The 24,091-nt window shown below is 33.5% G+C and overlaps 2 protein-coding genes across 4 annotated transcripts in view; both read right to left on the bottom strand.

Annotated features, from left to right (window-relative positions):
• Positions 1-16,461, bottom strand: part of LOC123271094 — a 154,568-nt gene extending 138,107 nt beyond the window's left edge. The window contains exon 1 of one of the 3 annotated variants that reach the window (XM_044737340.1): positions 16,372-16,461. The gene's annotated coding sequence lies outside the window, so the exon portion shown is untranslated. Of the gene's footprint in view, positions 1-15,858; positions 15,970-15,999; positions 16,334-16,371 lie in introns of those variants that run through there. The other 2 variants (XM_044737339.1, XM_044737338.1) reach the window with 2 other exon arrangements.
• On the bottom strand, positions 10,112-11,646 carry LOC123270161. The gene is made up of 2 exons (XM_044736101.1): positions 10,389-11,646; positions 10,112-10,308 (listed from the first exon to the last, which is right to left on the bottom strand). Exon 1 carries the CDS (start codon positions 11,644-11,646, stop codon positions 10,459-10,461), a length of 1,188 nt encoding a protein of 395 aa, XP_044592036.1. The 3' UTR covers positions 10,112-10,308; positions 10,389-10,458.
• Positions 16,462-24,091: the final 7,630 nt, after the last annotated feature.

The raw sequence follows: 24,091 nt of genomic DNA, 5'->3' as shown, positions 1-24,091 counted from the left end.
CTGATTTTTGAAAATTTTCAATTTTCTTAGCGGGAAGTTGAAAATTTTTTGAAATGAGGTTTTTTTGGAATTATTTTTAAATTTTTTCACCGATAGATTTTAAAATCTAATCAGCTCTTAAGATCGAAAAACCACGTCGATCATTGCAAGCTCGGTCAAAATCGGTTGATTCGTTTGTGAGTTATCGTTGTCGAAAGAAAACCGAAAAAAGTGTTTTTTCGGAATTACTCCGAAATTTATGGCTCGATTAATTAAAACTTGAAGATTCTGTATGGGGCTTTAAAAAGGGCGTCGAATGCCGCTAACCGCGTAAAAATCGCTTTATTCATTCAAAAGTTATTGCAGTTTTAAAATTTTAAAAATTGTGTTTTATTAAACTTCTATCAGACTTGAGCTCGGAGAACTCAAGATGACACGAAAATTATATTTTGAGCTCTTCGAGCTCAAAAACATAATGTATAATTTTAAGCGCTTAAGTTTAAAATGAGCGGAAAGTTGCAGGAATGTCCTTTAGGGTCAACCGTTTTCCTAATTTTTTATTTTGATAAACGTGATTCATAGCTTATAATATGGAATTATACCGGGAAAAAAGAAAGGATCGAAGGTGATCTTTTATGATGGGCATACATATGCAAGGGACTGCCAAAGCACTCATATTTTTCGATGCTCGAGGAAAAAATCTTATGCTTGCACAGCAAATCTGAATTTTTTAAAAGTAATTCTTGACATTGAAGAATGCTTAGGCTCTACTGAAGGTGAAGATTTCGTTGTGGAAAACCATCATGCTGATCTTCCTCAAGAAGGTAAAGATCAGTGGTCCATTCTGCTTAACATAATGATAAAAAGATGTGAAGAGAGCAATGAAGGTTTAAAAGAAATATTTGATGATGTCTGTCGACCGCAAGTATCATTTATTTATGTATTTATATTTATTTATTTTTATACTGAAGAAAAATTCTTAATTTTAGTATCAAATGTAATTTAACTTTAATTAATTTGTAACAGGGAAAATCGAACTTCCCGGGGTTATTATCGACCCTATAATTGACGCACGGTAGGTAAGGCTTTCCCTTACCTTTTGATTTTTGACAAGAGTTTCGACTTGTCACCGAGCGTGCGAATCAAAAGTCCCCACTACTGTCCCCGAAAAATTAAGTGGGGCGTAACAATAGGAAAGTGCGAAAGCCGGAGTTTGAGGGTTATAAAAGAGCCAGCAAGAAAAACATCGAAGCTTTTTTCCCTTCTGGAAGCCAGTGGCCTTTTGCCTTTGTGAATCAGTGACCCTGTTGAGATCAGTTTAAGTCAATAGAGTGCAAATTTGGACGTCGAGAATAAAAAGCAACTGCAGAGGAAGTTATCGGGGCATTTTGGAATTGGACAACCCTGCCGCAGGCCAGCACCCTAGTTCGAGAAGACAAGACGCCAAGCAGCTGAGCCCGCCAAGTTGGACCGGAGTATTAGCCGTCGTTGGATAAAACAATAATTGAGACTCCAGGTATTTTCGATTATTTTAGGCCAGATTAGATTATTAATTTAATTAAGAGGCTGAAATAATTAAAATTAAATTCTCGAGCGGCCATTTTTATATTAGCGAGTTCGTACCTTAGTTATTTATTGTCAAGGTTAATAAGTTAGTTTTGTCGCTGAACTTTTATATTGAAAATTAAATTTAATTGATTAATCATTAATTTATTGGTAGAAAATTTATTAGTAATTTATTATAGGCTTGTTGGCTAGAATAAATTAATTTTAGTTAAGAATTTTCAAGACAAAATTTGAATAAGAAATGAAAATGCGTAATTAAGTTAGTGAAGGTCATTCTATAATGTTCTATGGTTGTAAATTTTGTTGAGACGCTTTAGAATTACAGTAGTTGAATTTAAGAAATTGTGGTAAATTAAATTTAGGCCGGTGGGCTAAATTTAATTAATTTAGTTAATTTAGCGAATGTGTTTATTGAGGAATTTAGTGAATTTAGAAAATGATTCCTGAACTTGTTAAGAAAATTATGTAGTGAACTTTGTTAAAGATTATTTAGTGGAGATCAAGAAATGAAATAAATCAGTGGGTTTAGTAGAATAAATTGATTGATAACTTTAGTAGAAAATTTGGTTAACTAATTGAAAATGAATTTAGTTAAGAAGATGTGTTAATGAATTAAAATCGAATGTCGGAATTTCTTGTTAAGTAATTGTTAGGCGTAATTTTGGTAATTTTGGAGAATGCGTAGGTGTGAGATTCAGTTTTATTGGTAATTAAGATGTATGAATAAAATTGAGAATTTTGAGAAATAAAGTTAACGTCCGGTGGATGATTTTATATAGAAATTAGTAAGATAATATGGTATTCCGTCAGGTAGACGAGGTTGTTTTATGTGAAATTAGTTCTGGTAGTTGAAATAAACTTTTGTTAATTATTGTCAGGTTGGCGTAGCTAATAATGAGTTCATTTAGTATGGATGCGTAATGGTCTATGATTAAATAAAGAGTTTAGATGCGTAATGGTCTATGATTAAAAAGCGTTAGATGTGTAATGATCTATGATTAAAAAGAGTTAGATGCGTAATGGTCTATGATTAAAAAGAGTTAGATGATATTTGGTCTGGAAGATTTTGGCGAGTGCTTGCGTAGGCGAGAGGTTCTCACAATTTAGTAATTATTAGGTTAATTTTAAGGGTAATATTGTTAAGAAAATTTGTTAATTTTGAATTGTTTAATTGGAATAAATAATTATAATTATTAATTGTTTCTCAGCATTTATTTACAGCCTTTTCTCAACTTCTCACGATCCGGTCTTTCCCTTCTCATGCTACCCCGGTTCCTGGGACACCGAGTATAAAATCCCAGTGGCGCCCTTTTCAAAGAGGAAATGGGTGACCAATCGGACCGGGCTAACCACCCGCGTGACAAATTATATGTTTTTATTTATGGATTTCCAGAATTAAGTGCTAAGCATAATTTTAGCTCTTGCTCAAGCATTTTATCGCGAGTGCGTGCAGCCAGTCGAGAAAAAATACCGTCGAGACTTTCTGAGTTGGGTAAAATTCTCAAAGAGGACGGCATTGCTACAGTTTTTGTCCAACATGATGGAGACACGGCGATAATATTTACAAGAAATTCATTACTAGAATTTTAAAGAAAAGTAACAATATTCATATGGATGGAACTTTTGAGGTTTTTAATTAATTTATTAATATATTATATAGTTTTGTAATTAACGGGGAACACCACTGTGACGGTCGAAAAAAAAAAAAATAATTTCGGGAATTTTTAACTTCTCGCTAAGAAAATTAAAAATTTTCAACAATCGGAAAGTTATTGTTTTTACCCCGTTTTTCGAAAATCGAGTTTTCATCAGATCTCGACGTTTTGAGGTCCTAGGAAGCTTCCCTGAATATTCCCGCGATGGTGTCTGTACGTCTGTACGTCTGTATGTGTGTGTGTGTGTGTGTGTGTGTGTGTGTGTGTGTGTGTGTGTGTGTGTGTGTGTGTGTGTGTGTGTATGTATGTATGTGTGGATGTATATAAACCTCTCATAACTGTTGAACGGCTTGATCGATTTGATCGCGGTTGGTGTCATTCGAAAGGGTTCGACTAAACTTAGATTTTAAATACAAGTTGGACTGATTCGGACCCATAGATTTTGAGAAATCTTAAAAAAATGTGTATTTTTTTTTTAATAACTTTCAAACGGCTCGACCGATCAATTACAAAAACTAATCAGCTCTTAACATCAAAAAACCACGTCGATCGCCACCAATCTGGTCAAAATCGGTTGATTCGTTCGTGAGTTATCGTTGACGACAGAAATCGAAAAAAAGTGTTTTTTTCGAATTAAACCGAAACTTACGGTCTAATCAATTTGTGTTTGAAAATATATCATAAAATTTGAAAAACTGCGTTGAATACCGCCAACCCCGTGAAAATTGGTTGATTCATTCAAAATTTATTGCGGTTTGAAAATTCAAAAAATAGTGTTTTATTAAACTTTCATCAGACTTTTGAGCTCAGAGAGCTCAAAACTACACAAAATTATATTTTTAAGTTCTTCGAGCTCAAAAATCTAATAAGTGCAATTTTGAGCGCTTAATTACGAAAGTAGCGGGAAGTTGCAGGGATGGCCTTCAGGGTCAACCGTTTTCCTAATTTTTTTTGACAGGGAAAATAAAGGAATTTGGGGATCGAATTTTTTTATAAAAAATTCTTAACCCTTTCCTGGCTCAGAGTATCAGTGAGTCTAGGTGTGAGCTAAGTGGGGATAATGCCAATCGTAAGGCCGTGTGTGCATTAGGAAGCGATGAGAATGTATTGCGCGATTCTGGCCCCTTCTCTATCGTTTTCATTCCCACTTTACCGTCTGAGATAGTGTCGTAACAAGAAAGTTTTGCTCCCTTGAGAGGTTTTGTTTACAAACATAAATTTTTTTTTTTTTTTTTTTTTTAAATTTAAAGTATCCCAGGCGGTTTCGGCAACACGGTGAAAGCACGGTCGATTGACGGTTGTTTCACGGTCGTTTTACAGTATAAAGTTCGTTCTTACCGAGCGATTTGTCAGTCAGCATCGGATACCGTTGTGAACGATGTCTACTATAAATTTATTGAATATATACGGTGCATACGCAAGTGAATCTACGACGTTATGACCAACATTGTACGCTTAATATACTGTCGAAATACGGTAATTTTACGCTACTGTCACGGACAATATAATAAAAAAAAATACTTCGGACAGTCTACACCAGTACTCGAACCCGGCTCATCTGGTTGCGTGCCCGAGACTCTATCAGTTAGGCTATCTGAGACACTACGCGAAACGTTGGATTCAGTCACTTTATAAGGTGTCAAAACCAAGTCATTTTTTTTCATTGTACAGATAAAAATAGCTTAACCCTTCGTCACTCGCGTCTTTTTTAGTTTCTCGCTCGCACTATAGTGAGTCTCTATAGGTTGAGTAGTTGTTAGGTGGCGATCTGCTTATGACGCGAGTGATGAAGAATTAAATAAATTTATATTCTTTCCATGACTTCAGAATAATAATCGCAATAAATGATTCAAATTTTTGTTTACGAAAATCTTGATTTTAAAATTACGGTAAAATTATTAACTGTATAAAAAAAAGATCTGGAAAAGAAATTGCTAAAAATTTAATTGTTAAAAAAAATCTCTCATAATAATTTTTCTTGATAACAAACAATTTTTCCGTAATTTTGAAATTAAAGTTTTCGTCTCTAAAAAAAAAAACTCAAATCTTTAATAATGGATTCGAATTTTGGAATCACGGTGAAAATATTTGACGTGCAGAAAATATGTTTAAAGTTAAGTTGAAAATAAATTATAATTTATTATAATTAATTAATTGTTGAATAAAATATCTCCCGATTAAAAAAAAAAAAAACAATATTGATTATGATATTTTTCATAAACAAAAAGTATTATGGTTTTTCATTTAAGACTATGAAAAAAATACAACACTTGTTGTAAGCCATAAATTTTTCTGAAAAGTATTGAAATGATGGATCTCTGTTGATTGCATGTAGTCTGATTAATTTTTTATGATTTTACTTTGAAATAACCAAATTACAATAATGTAATATTTTTTTCAAATTTTTAAGCCCGAGTATTCACTGAAAATTTCTCATTTACCTATCTTTTTATACACTTTGAGTATTTTTGATGAAATAAAAAAAATAAAATACAGTCAACACTTTTTCATCGTTGACTATAGTAAAAAATTCCTGACTTACCGGCATTATACGCTCGTTTCACGGTCGTTTTACTTACTGACTACTGTGCATCCACCATCGAGTTACGGTTTTTTGACAATTTATATGTTTTCGAATGACTGTCAAATGACAGACGATCGATCGATGATTTACGATTGTTACTTAGGTAAAAAATCGGAGAAGTCAAGTAAAAATTTGGTTTTTCAAAGAGTGAAGTATAATAACTATACAGAATAAAAATCATAAAGTAACAGTGAAAAACTTTTACAATGATACTCGTCATTCACTGTCAAACGACGGCCGTTCGAAAGTCAAGTGACGGTCATTCGACGATCATTTGTCGACACTGTGAATTCACGGTACATTCACCGTCGTTTCACGATTATTTTATCGTGACCACGAAGTGTCAATGAGACTGATACTATCAATGAAGATCCTCTGGAAACTTTCCATAATACTAGACAATCAAAAAATAAGAAAGTTAACAAAACTAGCTGTAAATCGAATTTAAATTTAGTTAAGTAACAAACCAAAAATAAAAGAGCTGTTCAAAGTCTAGCTGAAAAAAGTCAACAAGAAAATACTAAAAATTTGATTTTGGACTCTAACAGTTTAATTAATAAATGCAGTAATATTTGTGAAGATACAAGTGTTAAAGTAACTGATACCACCGATGAAAATTCTCAGAAAACCTTTCAGAATACTACACAATCGAAAACTAAGAAAGCTAAAAAAGTTTTCAGTACAAAAAATTTAAACTCAAGCGTTAATCAACAAGCTAATAATAAAATTACTGTTAAATGTCCTGTTAAAAATAGTCAACAGCGAAAAACTAAAAATTCAATTTTGGACTCCAGTGATAATTTTAGTGACAGTTCAGTTGATGAATATGATAATATATCAGTGATGAAGAAAATATAGATGAAAATAAAGCAACAGTTGAGTAGACAGAAGCTTTAGTTCATTATCCTACGGAAAATTTTACTGGTTGTAAAAGACCAAATCATAACATACTTCCTGGTGGTGATGAACTGCTTTATTTTAAATTATTTATTGATGACGAATTTCTTAGTATTTTAGCTACTGAAACTAATAAATATGCAAAATACTATCAATAGCTTCACGGCTTTGATAATCGTTGGCAAGAAACGACATTAAAAGAAATACAAATTTATCTAGCTATAAATATCTATATGGGCATCGTAAAATTACCTGATAATTCGATGTATTTTCTAGGTGATTTTGTTACTTGTCCACTAATACGAAACAGTATGACTTTTTCTCGATTTAAAAAGCTAAACCAATATTTCCATCTTAATGATGAGAGTAATAAATCAACAAGCTCTGATTCTCTTCATAAAATAAGACTTATTTTAGATATATCGAACAAATTCACTGAATTTGACCAACCTGGAAAGAATCTAACTGTGGATGAAGCAATGATCGGATATAAAGGACGATTACATTTTAAACAGTATATGCCGCAGAAACTGACTAAATGAGGCATCAAAGCGTGGGCTATTGCTGATAGTGAGACTGGTTACTTATTAAAATGTGATATTTATCTTAGAAAAAAGTATGAGACTCAAAAAGATCTTTTACTGGGTAAACGGGTTGTATTAAAATTGTCTGAACCTTTCGCTGATAAATAACATTACTTATATTTCGATAACTTTTTTACGTCTGTTCGTCTTATGTCTATACTCTTAGAAAAAAAAATCTATGCATGTGGAACTGTGAGGGCAAACAGGCAGAATTTTCCTGTTGCTTTTAAAAAACCACACAGTTTAAAATTAAAGCAAGTAGAATCAAAAGTGCTACAAGCTGGAAAAATAATAGCTACTGTTTGGCATGATAAGCGTGATGTTCTCTTGCTATCAACAAATTCTAATCCCTTTCAAGAAGATGAAATTGCCCGATAAAAAAGATTTTGTCAAATCATATATAATCATGCATAATCGTCTACATATGAGCGAGTTGGAAAACAAAATAATAGAGAAAAAATAAAACGTCCAGCTTCTATTAGCCAGTACATAAAAGGGATGGGTGGAGTAGATCTGCATGATCAATATAGATCATATTACAACGTTGGCCGTTCGTCTAAGAAGTGGTGGAAGTTTGTATTTTTTTTATTATAAATTCATGTATTATTAACGCTTTTATTATATACAAATTAACAAACTCGCCGGCAAAAGATGCTCATGGTTATGATCAGTTACAATTTAGAAAAAATTTAGTCAAGCAATTAATTTTCGAAGCTAATGGGAATTCCTCTAGTTCAACATCAAATGAGCAACGAAGACGTCAACATAAATTAGTAACTCCTAGTCAGAAGCTTTGTGTAATGTGCAAAACGCAGGCTGACGCACATACAATAATAATAATATAAGAACTACCTGGCAATGCGAAAGCTGTGAAGTAGCTTTATGTAAATTAAGGTGTTTTGAGGAATATCACAAAGCCTACAATATTAATAATGATAATAATAATAATGATGATATTAATAATAATGATAATAATAATAATAATAATACTAGATTATAATAATAATAAGTGCAATTGAATATTGATTAAAACTTGTCACTGGATATTACAAGAAGTAATGCTATTAGTTTTCTAAAAATATAACTATTGTTTATATTATAAAACATTTGATGTTTTCTTATAATTTTATTGTAGCTTTTAATTAATATTATGTAGTTCAATAAAATATAATCACTATTATAAATTACTCTTTCATTTTTTGTTTGGTAATATTTTGACAGTCAAAATGTGTACGGCATATACGGCGTTGGCCCACGCGCTTAGCCCCCGCCTTCTCTCAGTCCGCCGTAGCAAGAATTAGAGTGGGGATTCAAGATCGACCGAGAAAGGGTTAATGAATAAAAAAATACATACGACACGAAATATCAACAACAAATAAAACCTATACAATACTCAGGCGCATGCATGTAGGGCACACATAATTTACTTCACTGTGATGTGAAATCTACATCACGGTGATACAATATTTGTATCACCTCAATCCGAAAATAACACCACTCATGAATTGGATTTTTACATCAATTGTGGTGCAAATTTTAAATCATCTTTTTTTTTTTGTACACACGGAAAAAAATTTATTATTGTTGCAATAGGAGGCAGCCATGATGCAGCAACAGGAAAAAATTTTGTTGCAGCAACAGGATTTTCCTGCGGCGGCAACAAATCGGTCATGTTGTAGCTACGTAATAAAATCCTGTTGCAGCAACAGGATTACTACTGTTGTTGCGACTTAACAGTAAAATATAGTTGGATCAATCCATGTCAAATCGACCAATAGATGGAATCGACCCCTTTCGATTTGGATAAATTTTGGTCAGAAGTTTTCTTTTATCATACAACTGACCAAAGAAAATTCTGCTAAAGAAAAAAGAATAAAAAAATTTTTTTCAAAAGATATGCAAAGTCAAAATTTCGCGATTTTTCCAGTTTTTCAATTTCGTTTTTGTAAAATCTCCAACGCTATTATAGATACATGAATGGCCTCTCGTTTGTTTGAAAGGGGACACTTGGGGCTATTAAAAAGAAAAGTTTGGAAAATCCAAAAGTGCACGACTCATAATGCTCATTTAATTATGAAATAATAATAAAAAAAAAAAAAACATAAGTCGTTCAAAATTAGTTGCTGAAAAAGCAGCTGTACTAGGAAGGTAATGCACAGGCGCCCCTGGTGAAATAAATGTACATAATATAGTCCAAGATCCCAGAGCGTTCTGACATAACTTATTTTCACATGGATGAAACCTTCACGAATTAGTAACGTCTAGTATACTTTAAATACCTGCCTACTTGTGGAGCTTGCCCTGTGACACCTGGGCAGGTACCAGGTGAGAAAGGTAACTAAAAATATGAGTTATCTAACTTAAATTTGTATGGCTGAATTTTATATATATTTTGTAGAATATTATTCTAAACTAGAATTATAAAGTGTCAGACACTTTTCATGGACCAGAGCTTTTGTCAGACGCTTTAAAGCTCGACAAAAAATTAATGAACTTTACTTATTTTTTCATGTCTGACTTTTAAATATATTATTCAAGTAACTACTACAAAGTTATATTTCATCAGTCAGACAAATTCGAGTGACCAAACATCCCCTAAACACAAAATTATTCAGCCGGGAGTGCGATCGCGAGAGCACTATGCGCATGCGTCTCAGAGTAAAAAATTGAAATGTATTGAAAATACTTATTAATTTCAATCCAAGATTTTTGCATCCTTATTTCAGTAAGATCTCTTATTATTAAAGTGAATTTATTCATTGCATGTATTTGGAATAGTGAATATATGAGGAGCCATTTTGTTTTATAAGGAATTATCTTTATTTTATTGTAAAAAAGATACCAGTTAGAAAAATTTTAAGAAAAAATTATTTTACCAAAAAATATATAACTATGATTAATTACAGCAAATATTTGTTTATCTTTTAATCATCGCAATTATCGACACAGTCATTGGAATTTTCATCGTTCATCCAATCATGATATTGTCCATTCAAGTCATCCTCGTCGTCATCAGTGATGTTGTCGTTGCTGGCAGCGTCTTCTGCAAAAAACAGTTTAAAGAATTAAAAAACATAAAATTATAAATACAATAAATTTAAAACTTAAGTCAAAGTATAGTACCTGAATTTTTAAGGAATTCACTAATGTCTCAATTCACTAATGTCTCATTCAAGATAGCATAGACAGCATCCTAGCTCAAGGATTTAACTAGTCGAACACACTTAAAATTGTTTCTTCTTTTGCTGTTACTTCCTGCAATAAGAGTACAATAAAATTGGGATAAGTCTTCTGGCACTGAAACTTCGCCGTTTTTAAGATCCTGAAGAGATAAATTATTTGGCAATTTTTTTTTCTCAATTTGTAGTACTGATTTCCTCAATATCAAAGCAGCTTTATTAAGAATGTCCTGATCCCTCAAATCGTCTACTAACTCTTCATCAATAACAGAAACATGTTTCGGAGCAAGTACCTTCTTATTATGACATATTAAGAACTTAATCTCCTTTGTAAATACTTTGCTTATTTTATCTTCTAAGTTATGAGGAGTGAAATTCCCCATAACTTCTTTAGAGTTTTCTACTTCTTCGTTAAATAGCTCTATGTAGTTCCTGTGGAGAAATGTCAGAAAGTAACATCGACCTTTTTCTACTACATTTTGTTGTATAAAATTACAAACTTCATCAAAAACTGCTTGATGGTGTTTACGAAGATCATGCCAAGATGTTTGAGTTTTATTTTTCTTTGACGATATTTTATAGGAATATTCCATTTGACATTTTTTATGATAGTATATTGTTGAATCCGTTACATCTTGCACTTTCTCAATTAATTCTGCCAAGTCTTCTTCTTCAACATTTAATTTGATTAAAAAATCATTTTTACCGCACTTATGCAATGGTAGTCGTTTCAATTTATGTCTTTTAGTCATTTGATCACAATATATACATCTCTGGGTTTTGTCAATTATCATATCATTTTCAATTGAAACATCATGAGAAGAGGAATTAACATCACATTCAAATGTCGCACAAGGTTCCTCAGAAATACATGACACCGGTTCAACTGATTCTAATTCAACACTAGGTTCAACACTTTGCTCAGGTATTACAATAGTTTCAGACATAGTACTAACTGGAGTTGAGTCTGATACTACATCTGAATCTGGAACTATAGAATTATTTTGTTGACTTGAGGTCAATTGTATGCATTGATGATTATCAGTACCAAGATTACTTGGTAGGCTTGATGTCGATGTAACTGATGTATTTTCAACATTACTCGATAAATTTTTTTTGGCAATTTTGGATTTTCTGGAGTGGCAGAATAATACCTTTTGGCAAAGCAGTAAAATTCTTATAGCATTCTCGATGGTAACCATAGTCATACAAATCTTCTGGAAAAACTAAGTCTTTAAATTTTAGGTTATGGAGTGCTCGCTGTTTTAATACTTGTTTACATTTTTAAATGTTTCTTCGGTAAATAATTTTTAATTTATCATGATGTTGTTTACAAAATATACACTTTGATTTTTCTTCTTCCATGGTTTTCACTATTACATATAACAATATCGGTCACTAATTACACGATATAAACAACAAAAACATGTGCTCTTATACACCCGAACTGCACTGGATACTATAGGTTGCGCGCGCAATAAGCACGTATACACTGTAAAGTGGAGCAGATGGTGAGTTTAAGAAGAGGAACCGAGTTGTTGTGAACGTCTCACTCGCTCTGCAATGCATGCGCATAGTGCTCTTTCGCTCGCACTCCCGGCTGAATAACTTTGTGTTTAGGGGGTTTTGTGTTTAGGGGATGTTTGGTCACTCGAATTTGTCTGACTGATGAAATATAACTTTGTAGTAGTTACTTGAATAATATATTTAAAAGTCAGACATGAAAAAATAAGTAAAGTTCATTAATTTTTTGTCGAGCTTTAAAGCGTCTGACAAAAGCTCTGGTCCATGAAAAGTGTCTGACACTTTATAATTCTAGTTTAGAATAATATTCTACAAAATATATATAAAATTCAGCCATACAAATTTAAGTTAGATAACTCATATTTTTAGTTACCCTTCTCACCTGGTACCTGCCCAGGTGTCACAGGGTAAGCTCCACAAGTAGGCAGGTATTTAAAGTATACTAGACGTTACTAATTCGTGAAGGTTTCATCCATGTGAAAATAAGTTATGTCAGAACGCTCTGGGATCTTACTCTAATATGTATATCACCATCCATGTGAATTTTACATGGATATATATAGATATACAGCCTTCTGGCTTTTTTATTTTATTAATTGTACATAAACGACACTGAATTACCTAACCATTCGCATTCAGTGACCTACAATTCTCCTCAAGAATTTAAAAAAAAAAAAATTTAATTCAATTGATGAATTTTTTCGAAAGTTAGAGTGTTTTCAGAGTTTTCAGGGTTTCATACATGACGGAAAGGAAAATTTTTTCACCTATATTGATGTTTTTTTCAATTTCTAGTGCACTAAATCAATTTTTGAAAAGTGTCAAATTAATCTCCATTAAATTATCTTGACGATAGTATGCAAAATATCTTGATTCCGTGAACTAACAAGACTATAATAATGAAAATAGTTGTCGAAATGAGGTAAAAAAAATTTTTCGATCGTAAAGCACTCTCTGATGCTTCGCATCATGAATCGTGCAAAATATTTTGGAAAAAAATTTTGAAAAATGTCAAACAAATTTGTCAAATTTTTAATTTTTGAAAATCGACAAAAATTACGATCGACATTAAAATTTTGGCTCAATTTTTTTTGTATAATACCTTGTACTGATCTTAAAAGATCCTGAGATTTTTAGAACTGTGTTTTTTTTTCAAAAATATAAATTTTTGAATTTAAAAAAAAGTATTTTTTGATTTTTGCAACTTCTAAATAAGATAAAGTTATGCAGATACATAATATTGTTATTTCGAGCACTTAAAAATCAAATGTACAATGGCTTAACGCATGATATAATTCTTTATTTGCAGAAATTGCAGAAATTTTGTAAGTAAACAAGTATTCGAAAGAACGAAAAACATTGATATTCTTATCACATTATTTCTGATCTTTATTGGAAATTAATATTTGTTTGAGTTATTTGACGTTAAAAACTGTTATTGAAGTGAAGAAACGAACAAAATATATCATGCGTTAAAAATATAAGATATTTTATCATGTGTTAAGCCTGACTTTAAGATTACGTCCAAAAAATAAAAAAAGTTAAAATTAATTTATTATTTAATATTTCCACGTCATGGATTTAATTTTTTAATGCTCAAAATTACAATACTATGTATCTGCATAACTTTACCTTATTTAGAAGCTGCAAAAAACAAAAAAAAATTTTTTTTTAAGATTCAAAAATTCATATAAAATAAAAACACAATTTAAAAAATTTCAGGATCTTTCAAGATCAGTACAAAGTATTATACAAAAAAAATCTGGAAAACGGTTGACCCTAAAAGCCATCCCTGCAATTTCCCGCTAATTTCATATCTAAGCACTGAAAATCGCACTAATGAGCTCTCCGAGCTCAAAAATATAAATTAAATATTATTTAAGCTCTCCGAGCTCAAAGAGATAGCTGTTCGAGCTCTAAAGTCTGATGAACGTTTAATAAAACAGTATTTTTTGAATTTTCAAACCGCAATAACTTCAGAAACAATGAACCGAATTTCACGCGGTTTGCAGCATTTCACGCAGTTTTCAAATTATATGATATACTTTAGAACATCAACTGATCAAACCGAAAATCTTAGAGATATTTGAAAAATTCACTTTTTCCGAATTTTTTCGACAACGATAACTCACGAACCAATCAACCGATTCTCAAGTTCTTGAAGGCGATCAACGTGGTTTTTTTGGCTTTAATAATTATTTTATTTCATCGAAAATGATCCAAGAAGAAATTTCGAAGTTATGTAAAAAAAACACTTTTTTCGAAATTTTTCGTTTTCAGTAACTCCCGAACGAATAAACCGATTTTGACGCGACTAGTAGCAATCGACGTGGTTTTTCAAGCTTAAGAGTGAATTAGTTTTTGAAATTTATCGGTCGAGCCATTTAAAAGTTATTTAAAAAAAAACATTTTTTGGAAATTTTATTTTTGAGATTTCTCAAAACCTAGCAAACCGAATCAATTCAAATTTTTACGAAATTTAATGACAATGATACTCTTTGGATCGCCATCTATTTCGATCCGATCGGTCGAGCCGTTCAAAAGTTATCCGAGGTTTACACACACACGCACAAACACATACACACACACACACACACACACACACACACACACACACACACACACACGTACATACAGCCGCACGGACACCATCGCGAGAATAGTCAGGAAAACTTTCTGTGACCTTAAAATGTCGAGATCGGATGAAAACTCGATTTTCGTAAAACGAGGTAAAACCAATAATTTCCTGAATTTAAAAAAATTTTCAATTTTTCTTAGCGGGAAGTTAAAAAATTGAGCCAAAATTTGAATGTCGATCGTCATTCTTGACGATTTTCAAAAATTTGACAAATTTGGCATTGTTCAAAATATATTTTTTTCAATAGCCCCGTGTCCCCTTTCAAACAAACGAATGGCCATTCCTGTATCTATAATAGCGTTGGAGATATTACAAAAACGAAATTGAAAAACTGGAAAGATCGCGAAATTTTGAATTTGCATATCTTTTAAAAAAAATTTTTTTATTTTTTCTCCTTTAGCAGAAGTTTGTTGTATGGTAAAAGAAAACTTCTGACCAAAATTTATCCAAATCGAAAGGGGTCGATTCCAACTATTGGTCGATTTGATATGGATTGACCCAACTATATTTTACTATTAAGTCGCAACAACAGTAGTAATCCTGTTGTTTCAACATGGCTGCCTCCTGTTGCAGCAACAGTAAATTTTTTCCATGTAGGAAGCTTTTCTGACGATTTGTGACTGATCGATTCCAAAAACTAATCAGCTCTTAACATAAAAAAACTACGTCGATCACCGCTGGGCTGATCAAAATCGATTGATTTGTTTGTGAGTTATCGTTGTCGAAAAAATTCAGAAAAAGTGAATTGTTCAAATTTCTCTAAATTTTTCGGTCTAATCAATTTGTGCTTAAAAGTTAATTATAGGATTTAAAAAACTGCATCGGATGCTACGAATCGCGTGAAAACTGGTCTATTCATTCAAATGTAATTGCAGTTAAAAAATTTCAAGAATAGTGTTTTATTAAAATTCTATCAGACTTTTGAGCTCGATAAACTTAAATCAATTCTTGATTTAAGAAATTATACTTGATTTGAGTAAATTTTACTCAATTTAAAAATTTTTCTACTTGATTCAAGATATTTCAGTTTTTTTTAAATTATGTTATCGGTTCAAGAATTTTTTTTTTTTTTAATTGAGGTAATTGTTTCATGAGGGCATATTTTTAACTTTGCGGTTATTTTTAAGATAAAAATAATTTTTAATATTTGCTATGCTTTTTTGTTGTTGAAATCTCAAACGGTGTATATTTTTTAACATTTGTGTGAGTAGCATAATTTGAATTCATTTATTTTATTCATAAGTCAACTCACCATGAGCGTGCTTATTACTTTAGCACGGTGCTTATAACGTCGGAAAGATTTTTATTCGATGATTCTTATCTCATCATTTTTATATGAATTAAATAAATAAGACTATTAAGTCAAAACTTAAAATTTAAACGCACTACTTACTCATCGTAATGTTATTTGTTCAAATATTTATGAGAATTGAACAGTGTGAGAGGCTTTATCAAAACGTGACTTTTGTAATAGAATCAAGATACTATATTAGTCTATCATTCGTGCTTATCAGCAATTTCGTTTATCTATTAGTGATAAGTTGTTTAAAAGTATACTCTATTAACGCTGAGTAAGACAGGACATTTTAACTAGCGTGTCAAATTTTCATAAAATTTATGCAAAGAAAGGTATTGCAACATGTAAAATAAAACGATATATCTTGCTATATTTTATGGTTTGTATTATTCATTCACAGTAGGTCAAACCAAAATTTATTTTGTTGGGGATGCTTTATGAGGAAATTATTGTACCCAATAGTATTACATATTCACTTTTTTGAAATATTAGTTTTATCTTTCACCTTCTACTACGAAAATTGAGAAATTTCAAATATTGAAAAGTTGTAGTTTTCACTTATTTTTTAAAATAAATTTTTTATCAGGCTACCACGTTTTGAGGACTGAAAAATGACAGTTGGTAGTGTGAGATTTCCACCGACTAAATATTCCGCCCCCCCCCCCTCCCGTTGAAGGTTAAAGGTCTTGCCTACACTTACTTCGATGTTGGCTTTGTAGTCTCTCTAGCTTTCGCACTCTAAAACGTATGCTCGACGACGTCGATTTTGTTCAGGTAGTACTTGCACATCACAGTGTGGTGAAGACCTAATTTGTGTACGTATACGTTAAACGAATCATGGTCCGTCAGCAGCTAGGTCTGAAAGGAGGCCGTTTCACCGTGATTTTTCTTCCAGTATTTTCGTCTTCACTTTTGCTCTGGCTGCCTCCGTGTTGTCGCCACTAGTTTTGAGGTTAGAGAGTTTTACCCTCTCCAATGCTAGTGGATCCATAGAAGCAGCCCCTACTATAACAAGTGCAGCAGCTTCGGAGACCATGCCATAGGCGCAGGTCACTCTGAGGGTTCCTCGATGTTGTACTGCTGCTATCTTCCGCCGATAGGTCTTCTGCTACAGAATACCTGCTCATACTACTTCGAAAAGAACTCTTCTTTTTTTGGTTCATGGGCCCATTGGGTTAGTTAAGATTATCGATAAGCTTGAAACTGTCTTACTGGTTTTTATTCCTGCACTTTCAAGATGATCGTGAACAAAGAGCTTTTCGTCTATCATTTGAATAATGTAACGCAGTACCCTTGTAGAAGTCGATGGAGCCTTGCCAATATTCACGTTAAAGAGTTTTGGAAATATCTGACATGTCACTATAACCTATTTTCGTTTTCTGTTTAGCTCGTTTTAGCTGGTGATGTTCAAGCCGGTTTTCTACTACTTTGTTCGCGACGTCATCAACAAAACCCGTTAGCTGTACCTGTTTCGGCAAGGGGATCTCCAGCAGCTCGTTATAATTGGTGTTCTATAAGTTAGGATCGATGATTGAACCCTGTGGTATCGCCTGCTGTCATCGGATACTCATGTAAACATTCTGCAGTTTTCACGATTGACGTTCTTATGTCAAGATAGCCATCGACTATGGCCAAGTTTCCCTTTTTAGTAGATTTTATGGAAATTTAACTATTTCATTTATCTTCATTTCATAAATTTTGATAAATTTTGCCATTTCCCGACTTCGCTCGTCAAACCTGTTTAGAAAGTACTATTCGTTCAAAAACTTATATATGTTTGTATTCATATGTATATATATACAGGGTGTCTCAGAAGTCGTGAGCCACCGGACAGGGTGTGGTAGAAAATTGGATTCTAAATAGAAAAGTCCTTTACCATTTTTCGATCAGACCCATAGTAAAATTACAATGAATTTATGAAAATAGACCATTGAGGAGCGCGATATAGCGGCAGAACGGTAGGCGCGAGAGCGAGCGAGTGGAAGCGCGACGGGCAATGAGTGTTAAACTGCTGTCAATTTAGACGAAAACCGCCTTTTGTGGGGCTGTTATTCGGTGTCCGTAGGGAGAATCGATCGATTAGAAGTCTACAAATTTTCTGTGGAGTCAACTTCATGATTTTTATGAGTTTTTTCACTTAATCTCCTCTGGACACCGAGATGTGATTTTTGAACAGTCGATTTTCTTTCAATTTCATCAAAAAAAGCCTTTTATTGGGCTAGTACTCGGTGTCCATGGGGTAGATTGATCGAAAAGAATTATGCAAATTTCTCGTAGTGTGTATTATATGATTTTAACAAGTTTTTTTTTTAATCTCTAGTGGACACGGAGAAATGATTTTTTTACAGTCGAATTTCTGTCAATTGAGACAAAAAACGCCTCTTATGGGGCTGTTACTCGGTGTCCATGCGGTGAATCGATAGATTTTGGGTCTGGAAATCTTCTGTAGGGTTTCTTCTATTATTTTCATGAGTTGTCTTCCTTAATCTCTTGTGGACATGGAGAATTGAATTTTTTACAGTCGAATTTGTGTCAATTTAGTCGAGAAACGCCGTTTTTGGGGCTAGTACTCGCTGTCCATGGGGTTGATTGATTAATTAGGACTTTGGAAATCTTCTGTAGAGTGTACTCTATGACTTTTACAAGTGTTCTTCCTTAATCTTCAGTGGACACCGAGAATTGAAATTCTAAATTTTAAATTACTGTCAATTTAGACGGAAAACGCCTTTTATGGGGTTGTTACTCGGTGTCCATTGGGTTCATTGATCAATTAGGAGGCTGAAAATCTTCTGTAGGGTGTACTCTCTGATTTTTACAAGTTTTATTCCTTAATCTCTAGTGGACACTGAGAATTGAATATTTAAATGTTTAAGTGCTGTCAATTTTGTCGAAAAATTCCTTTTAGGGCGCTGTTTTTCGGTGTCTAGGGGGTGAATCGATCAATTAAGGGTCCGGAAATCTTCTGTAGGATGTCCTCTATGATTTCCTTAAGTTTTCTTCCTTAATTTCTAGTGGACACCGAGAATTGCATTTTTAACGGTCGAACTTCTGTCAATTTAGTTAAAAGAAACGCCTTTTATCGGGCTGTGACTCGGTGTCCATGGGGTTGATTTATCGATTAGGAGTCCGAAAATCTTCTGTAGGTTGTAATCCATGATTTTTACGAGGGTTCTTTCTTAATCTCCAGTGGATGACGAGAATGGAATTTTTAAATGTTTCATTGCTTTCAATTTAGACGTACAACGCCTTTTAAGGGGCTGTTACTCGGTGTCTATGGGGTGAATCGATCAATTATGGGTCTAAAAATCTTCTGTAGCGTGTACTCTATGATTTCCATAAGTTTTTGTCCTTGATCTCTAGTGGACACCGAGAATTGAATCTTTAACTGTCGAATTTGTGTTAATTTAGTCGAGAGACACTGTTTTTGGGGCTGTTACTCGGCGTCTATGGGGTTGATTGATCGAGTAGGGTTCTTAAAATCTTTTGTAGGGTCTACTTTATGATTTCGATAAGTTTTCGTTTTTAATCTCCCGTAGACACCGAGATGTGAATTTTGAACAGTCGATTTTTTGTCAATTTAATCAAAAAAAGCTTTTTATGGGGTTTGTACTCGGTATCCATGGGGTTGATCGATCGAATAGGAGTGTTCAAATTTTATGTAGGGTCTACTCTATGATTTAAACAAGTTTTCTTTCTTAATCTCCAGTGGACACCGAGGAATGATTTTTTAAAAGTCAAATTGCTATCAATTTAGACGAAAAACGATTTTTATGGGGCTGTTATTCGGTGTCCATGAGGTGAACCGATAGATTGTGGGTCTGGAAATCTTCTGTAGGGTGTCCTCTGTTATTTCCATGAATTTTTTTACTTAATCTCTAGTGGACACCGAGAATTGGATTTTGAACTGTCGAGTTTCTGTCAATTAAGTCAAACAACGCCTTTTATGGGGCTGTTACTCGGTTTCTATGAGGTTGATTAATTGAATAGGAGTCTGAAACTCTTTTGTAGGGTTTACTCTATGATTTTTACAAGTGTTCTTCCTTAATCTCTACTGGACACCGAGAATACAATTTTTAAATCTTAAATTGCTGTCAATTTAGACGGAAAACCCCTTTTAGGGAGCTGTCACTCGTTGTCTATGGGGTGAATCGATCAATTATGGGTCCGAAAATCTTCTGTAGCGTGTAGTCTATGATTTTTATTAGTTTTCTTCCTTAATATCCATCGGACACTGAGAATTAAATTTTTAACAGTCGAATCAGTGTCAATTTAGTCAAACAACGCCTTTTATGGGGCTGTTACTCGGTGAACGTGGGGTTGATTGATCGATTACGACTCGGAAAATCTTCTGTAGGTTGTACTCTATGATTTTTTAAAGTGTTTTGCCTTAATGTCCAGTGGGCACCAAGAATTGAATTTTTAATAGTTGATTTTCTATCCATTTAGTCAAAAAACGCCTTTTATGGGGCTGTTACTCGGTGTCCATAGGGTGAATCGATAGATTAACTGCTGTCTGGAATTCTTTTGTAGGGTGTCCTTTATGATTTCCTTAAGTTTTCTTCCTTAATTTCCAGTGGACACTGAGAATTACATTTTAAACAGTCGAATTTCCGTCAATTTAGTTAAAAAAACGCCTTGTATGGGGCTGTTAATCGGTGTCCATAGGGTGAATCGATCGATTAGGAGTCTGGAAACTTTCTGTAAGGTGTACTCTATGACTCTCGAAAGTTCTCTTTCTTAATCTCCAGTGGACACCGAGAATCGAATTTGTAACAGTCGAATTTTAATCAATTTAGTCAAAAAACGCCTCTTATGGGGCTGTTTTTCGGTGGCTATGGGGTGAATTCAAAAATTTTGATTTTTTATTTTATAACATAGATAACATTAAAAAGTACAATAATTTTCTCTGACTTATTTCGAGTGGACACCGAGAATTTCAATTTTAATTAATGAAAAATCGAGAAATCGCGGTTTTATGGGGTTGCGTTTCGGTGTCTGTGGGATAGATTGTAAAATTTTGATTTTTTTATTCATTAACAAGCGTAAATTGTAGAGTGGAATGAGTTTATGCCCTTTATTTTGAGTGGAAACTGAGAATTTTAAATTAATGTCACGAAAAATCCAGAAATTGCGGATTTATGGGGGTGAATCTCGGTGTCTATGGGGTGTATTCTCAAATTTAGATTTTTCATTTTATGAAAAAGGTTGAATAGGAAAGTAGGATAATTCTGTTTGACTAATTTTGAGTGGACACCGAGAATTTAAAATTGAATTCACGAAAATTCGAGAAATCGCGACTTTGTGGGGTTGTATCTTTGGTCCAGAGGTCAGACCCGAGACTAACCGATGCATGCTACCGCTCGTTTGAAGTTGGTAACTTTATGACTTTAAAGAATTTTAAATTATATTTGCGGGAAGTTAAATATTTACGCACGACCTTTGGACCTGAAAAAAATTTTTAAATCTGTAATTGCTTTATATGAACTTCTTAAACCACTCTTGTCACAAAAAATCCGCTAATTTGCGGCGAAGATATTTAATAAATTCTTTCAAATGCCTGTTGTTTTTATTACTTTAATTTTCGAGCAATGTCTGTGCAGCTTTTGCATATTATTTTTGCTCTCGTTCTACCGACAGCGGCTCGATTTTGTTTATCGCTTTCCATTGTTTTTTACATTTTCTAAACAAAATATCGTCGACTGTCAGTCTTAATGAATTATTTGTTTTGACCACATCGTAATGGATAATTATTCTAATGCGGATTACGTCGAGATGCTCATCCTGTATGGTGAGTGCCAACGCAACGCTCGTTTGACTTGTCGCGTGTACCGCGAGCGATTCCCCGATCGACAACGTTTCCCGACACACGGCCTAATAACTCGGCTCGTAAATAGAGCTCGTGAATCGGGATATGTTGGGTTGAACCACATCGAGCGTGTTGGTCGTCCTCGAGACGTTCGAACGGTTCAACTCGAGGAGCGAGTCATCGATGCTGTTCACGCTGAGCCAGGGACAAGCACGCGGAGGCTTGAAAGGCGTTTGCATGTTTCTCGTACGATGATTAATAAAATTACTCGTACGGAGAAGCTGCATCCCTACCACAAACAACGAGTCCAACATCTCGAGGGCGGAGATCGACAGTTGCGGTTGCATTTTTGCCGAATGATGATCCGGAAAGATGCAGACGATCTGGATTTTCTTCGGAATATGTTGTGGACTGATGAATCACTCTTCACTCGTGAAGGGTGCTTCAATCAGCACAATGTACATCATTATTCCGAAGAAAATCCGCGGTTAACAGTCGCCCGAAACTTCCAAAATAAATGGAAAATTAATATGTGGGGTGGAATTATCGGAGATCACGTGCTACTGTTTCTTCTTCCCGATGTAATGAACGTAAGTAAAGCAATAATATTCTTATCAAAATTTCTGGATCGTAGTGTAAGAACATGATGTACTTAGTGTGTAATCAATTTAACGTAGTATAAATAATCAAGTTCTCTATTTAGAACATTTCAATTACTTTCATTTTGCATTCAAGTTCGGGACATTATTTTTTTTACTAGAAATTTTTATTTCATAAACTCTAAATTTATGGTAATATTATTTATTTCACAGAGTGACCAATATTTGACATTCCTAAGAGAGGACCTACCGAATCTCCTTCAGGAAGCTGGTGAGGATCCCGAGTGGTTCCAGCACGACGGAGCACCATGTCATTATGGCGCGCAAGTCCGCGACTTTCTCAATCAGAGATTTCCGCAACGCTGGCTCGGCAGGAACGGTCCGGAGAGATGGCCTCCAAGATCACCGGATTTAACGCCCCTCGACTTCTTTTTGTGGGGTCATTTCAAAGGCGTAGTCTACGCTGACGAACCCGACGATGAAATGGTGACCATGGCAAGAATTATGGCCGCACAGACGACAGTAACCGCCGAGATGCTGGAGGAAGTCCGTCGCAACTTTATTAAGCGTTGCCGACTATGCATCCAACAAAACGGCGGTATCTTTGAACACCTGTTAAAATAAGCTCACTGAACCGGAATCGACCGGAACTTAATAATAATCAAATAAATAAATAAATAAATTTCTTAGTACCTGAATATGTACCTCGATATTCACGTGACTGTAAATAAACTTAAAAAAATTTTTTTACACCTCTAAACAAGCATTTCAAGTCATTTATAAAAATAATTCGTAGCAAATTCGCGAATTTTCAGTCTTTAGTGTTGTTAAACGACATCATCTGGAGCAGTTGAAGATTCAAGATCCATTCTACGTCTAGGAGATCGTGTGTACATTTTTTGTAGGTTCAAAGCCATGAAGCACAAAAAACTCCTTCATAAGCATTGGAATTCAGGATTTGTCAGTAATAAAACTGACATTACCGTAGTCTAAATAAAATTGGGAGGAAGTACATAGAAAGATTCTCAATATTAACCCTTTTAATGAAAAAAAGAGAAATTAAATTAAAAAAGACCATTCGGCAGCCGAAATGGAAGTAGATTTCATCATGAATAGAAAAAAATATACCGAAGATTGTATACAGAACTAGGGCTTTTAACTTATATGCAATCGACAAAAATATATATCGACGGACAAATACTAAAACCAGTGCAATAGCAAATTTCATAATTGGCATAGGGGAATGGGGCATAATTTTGAGACTACACATATGACATGGTACTCACATTAAAGCTTTTTTAAAGAGCTTTCGGATGCAATTTACAGAATTGCAATAAGTTATCCCATTCAAAAGTTATTCGAGTTCGAAAGTGAAGAAATATGAATTTTTATGATTTTCAAAATTTTGAAATCCTGGTATTTCTAAATTACTTGACCGATTAAGCTCATCTTCGAACTTGACTTTGGTATTTATCTGTAGAATAAGTATGTTGAGTTTGGTAGAGATCCGTTGTAAATTGGCGACGCTATCGTCCTGACAAGCCGCGTTATATCCCATATATATATAAATATATATATATATATATATATATATATATATATATATATATATATATATATATATATATGTATATAAATACATACATATATAAACTTTTGAACCATATGCATTTTCTGAATTCGCTTGATGAGCTGAGTCGAAATATAGCAAAATTTTTCAAAAGTTCCGTCATGAGGACCAATGCAATAGTTAGATTTCTATGAAATCTACTAAAAACTACAC

The sequence above is a fragment of the Cotesia glomerata genome, linkage group LG8 (genome assembly GCF_020080835.1).
Source record: "Cotesia glomerata isolate CgM1 linkage group LG8, MPM_Cglom_v2.3, whole genome shotgun sequence".
NCBI classification, from domain to species: domain Eukaryota; kingdom Metazoa; phylum Arthropoda; class Insecta; order Hymenoptera; family Braconidae; genus Cotesia; species Cotesia glomerata.
This window is presented reverse-complemented; position numbering and strand designations above follow the sequence as displayed.

Coding starts and splice junctions, on each gene's coding strand:
- LOC123270161 (XM_044736101.1), bottom strand. CDS start 11,646: ATGGTTACCATCGAGAATGCTATAAGAATTTTACTGCTTTGCCAAAAG.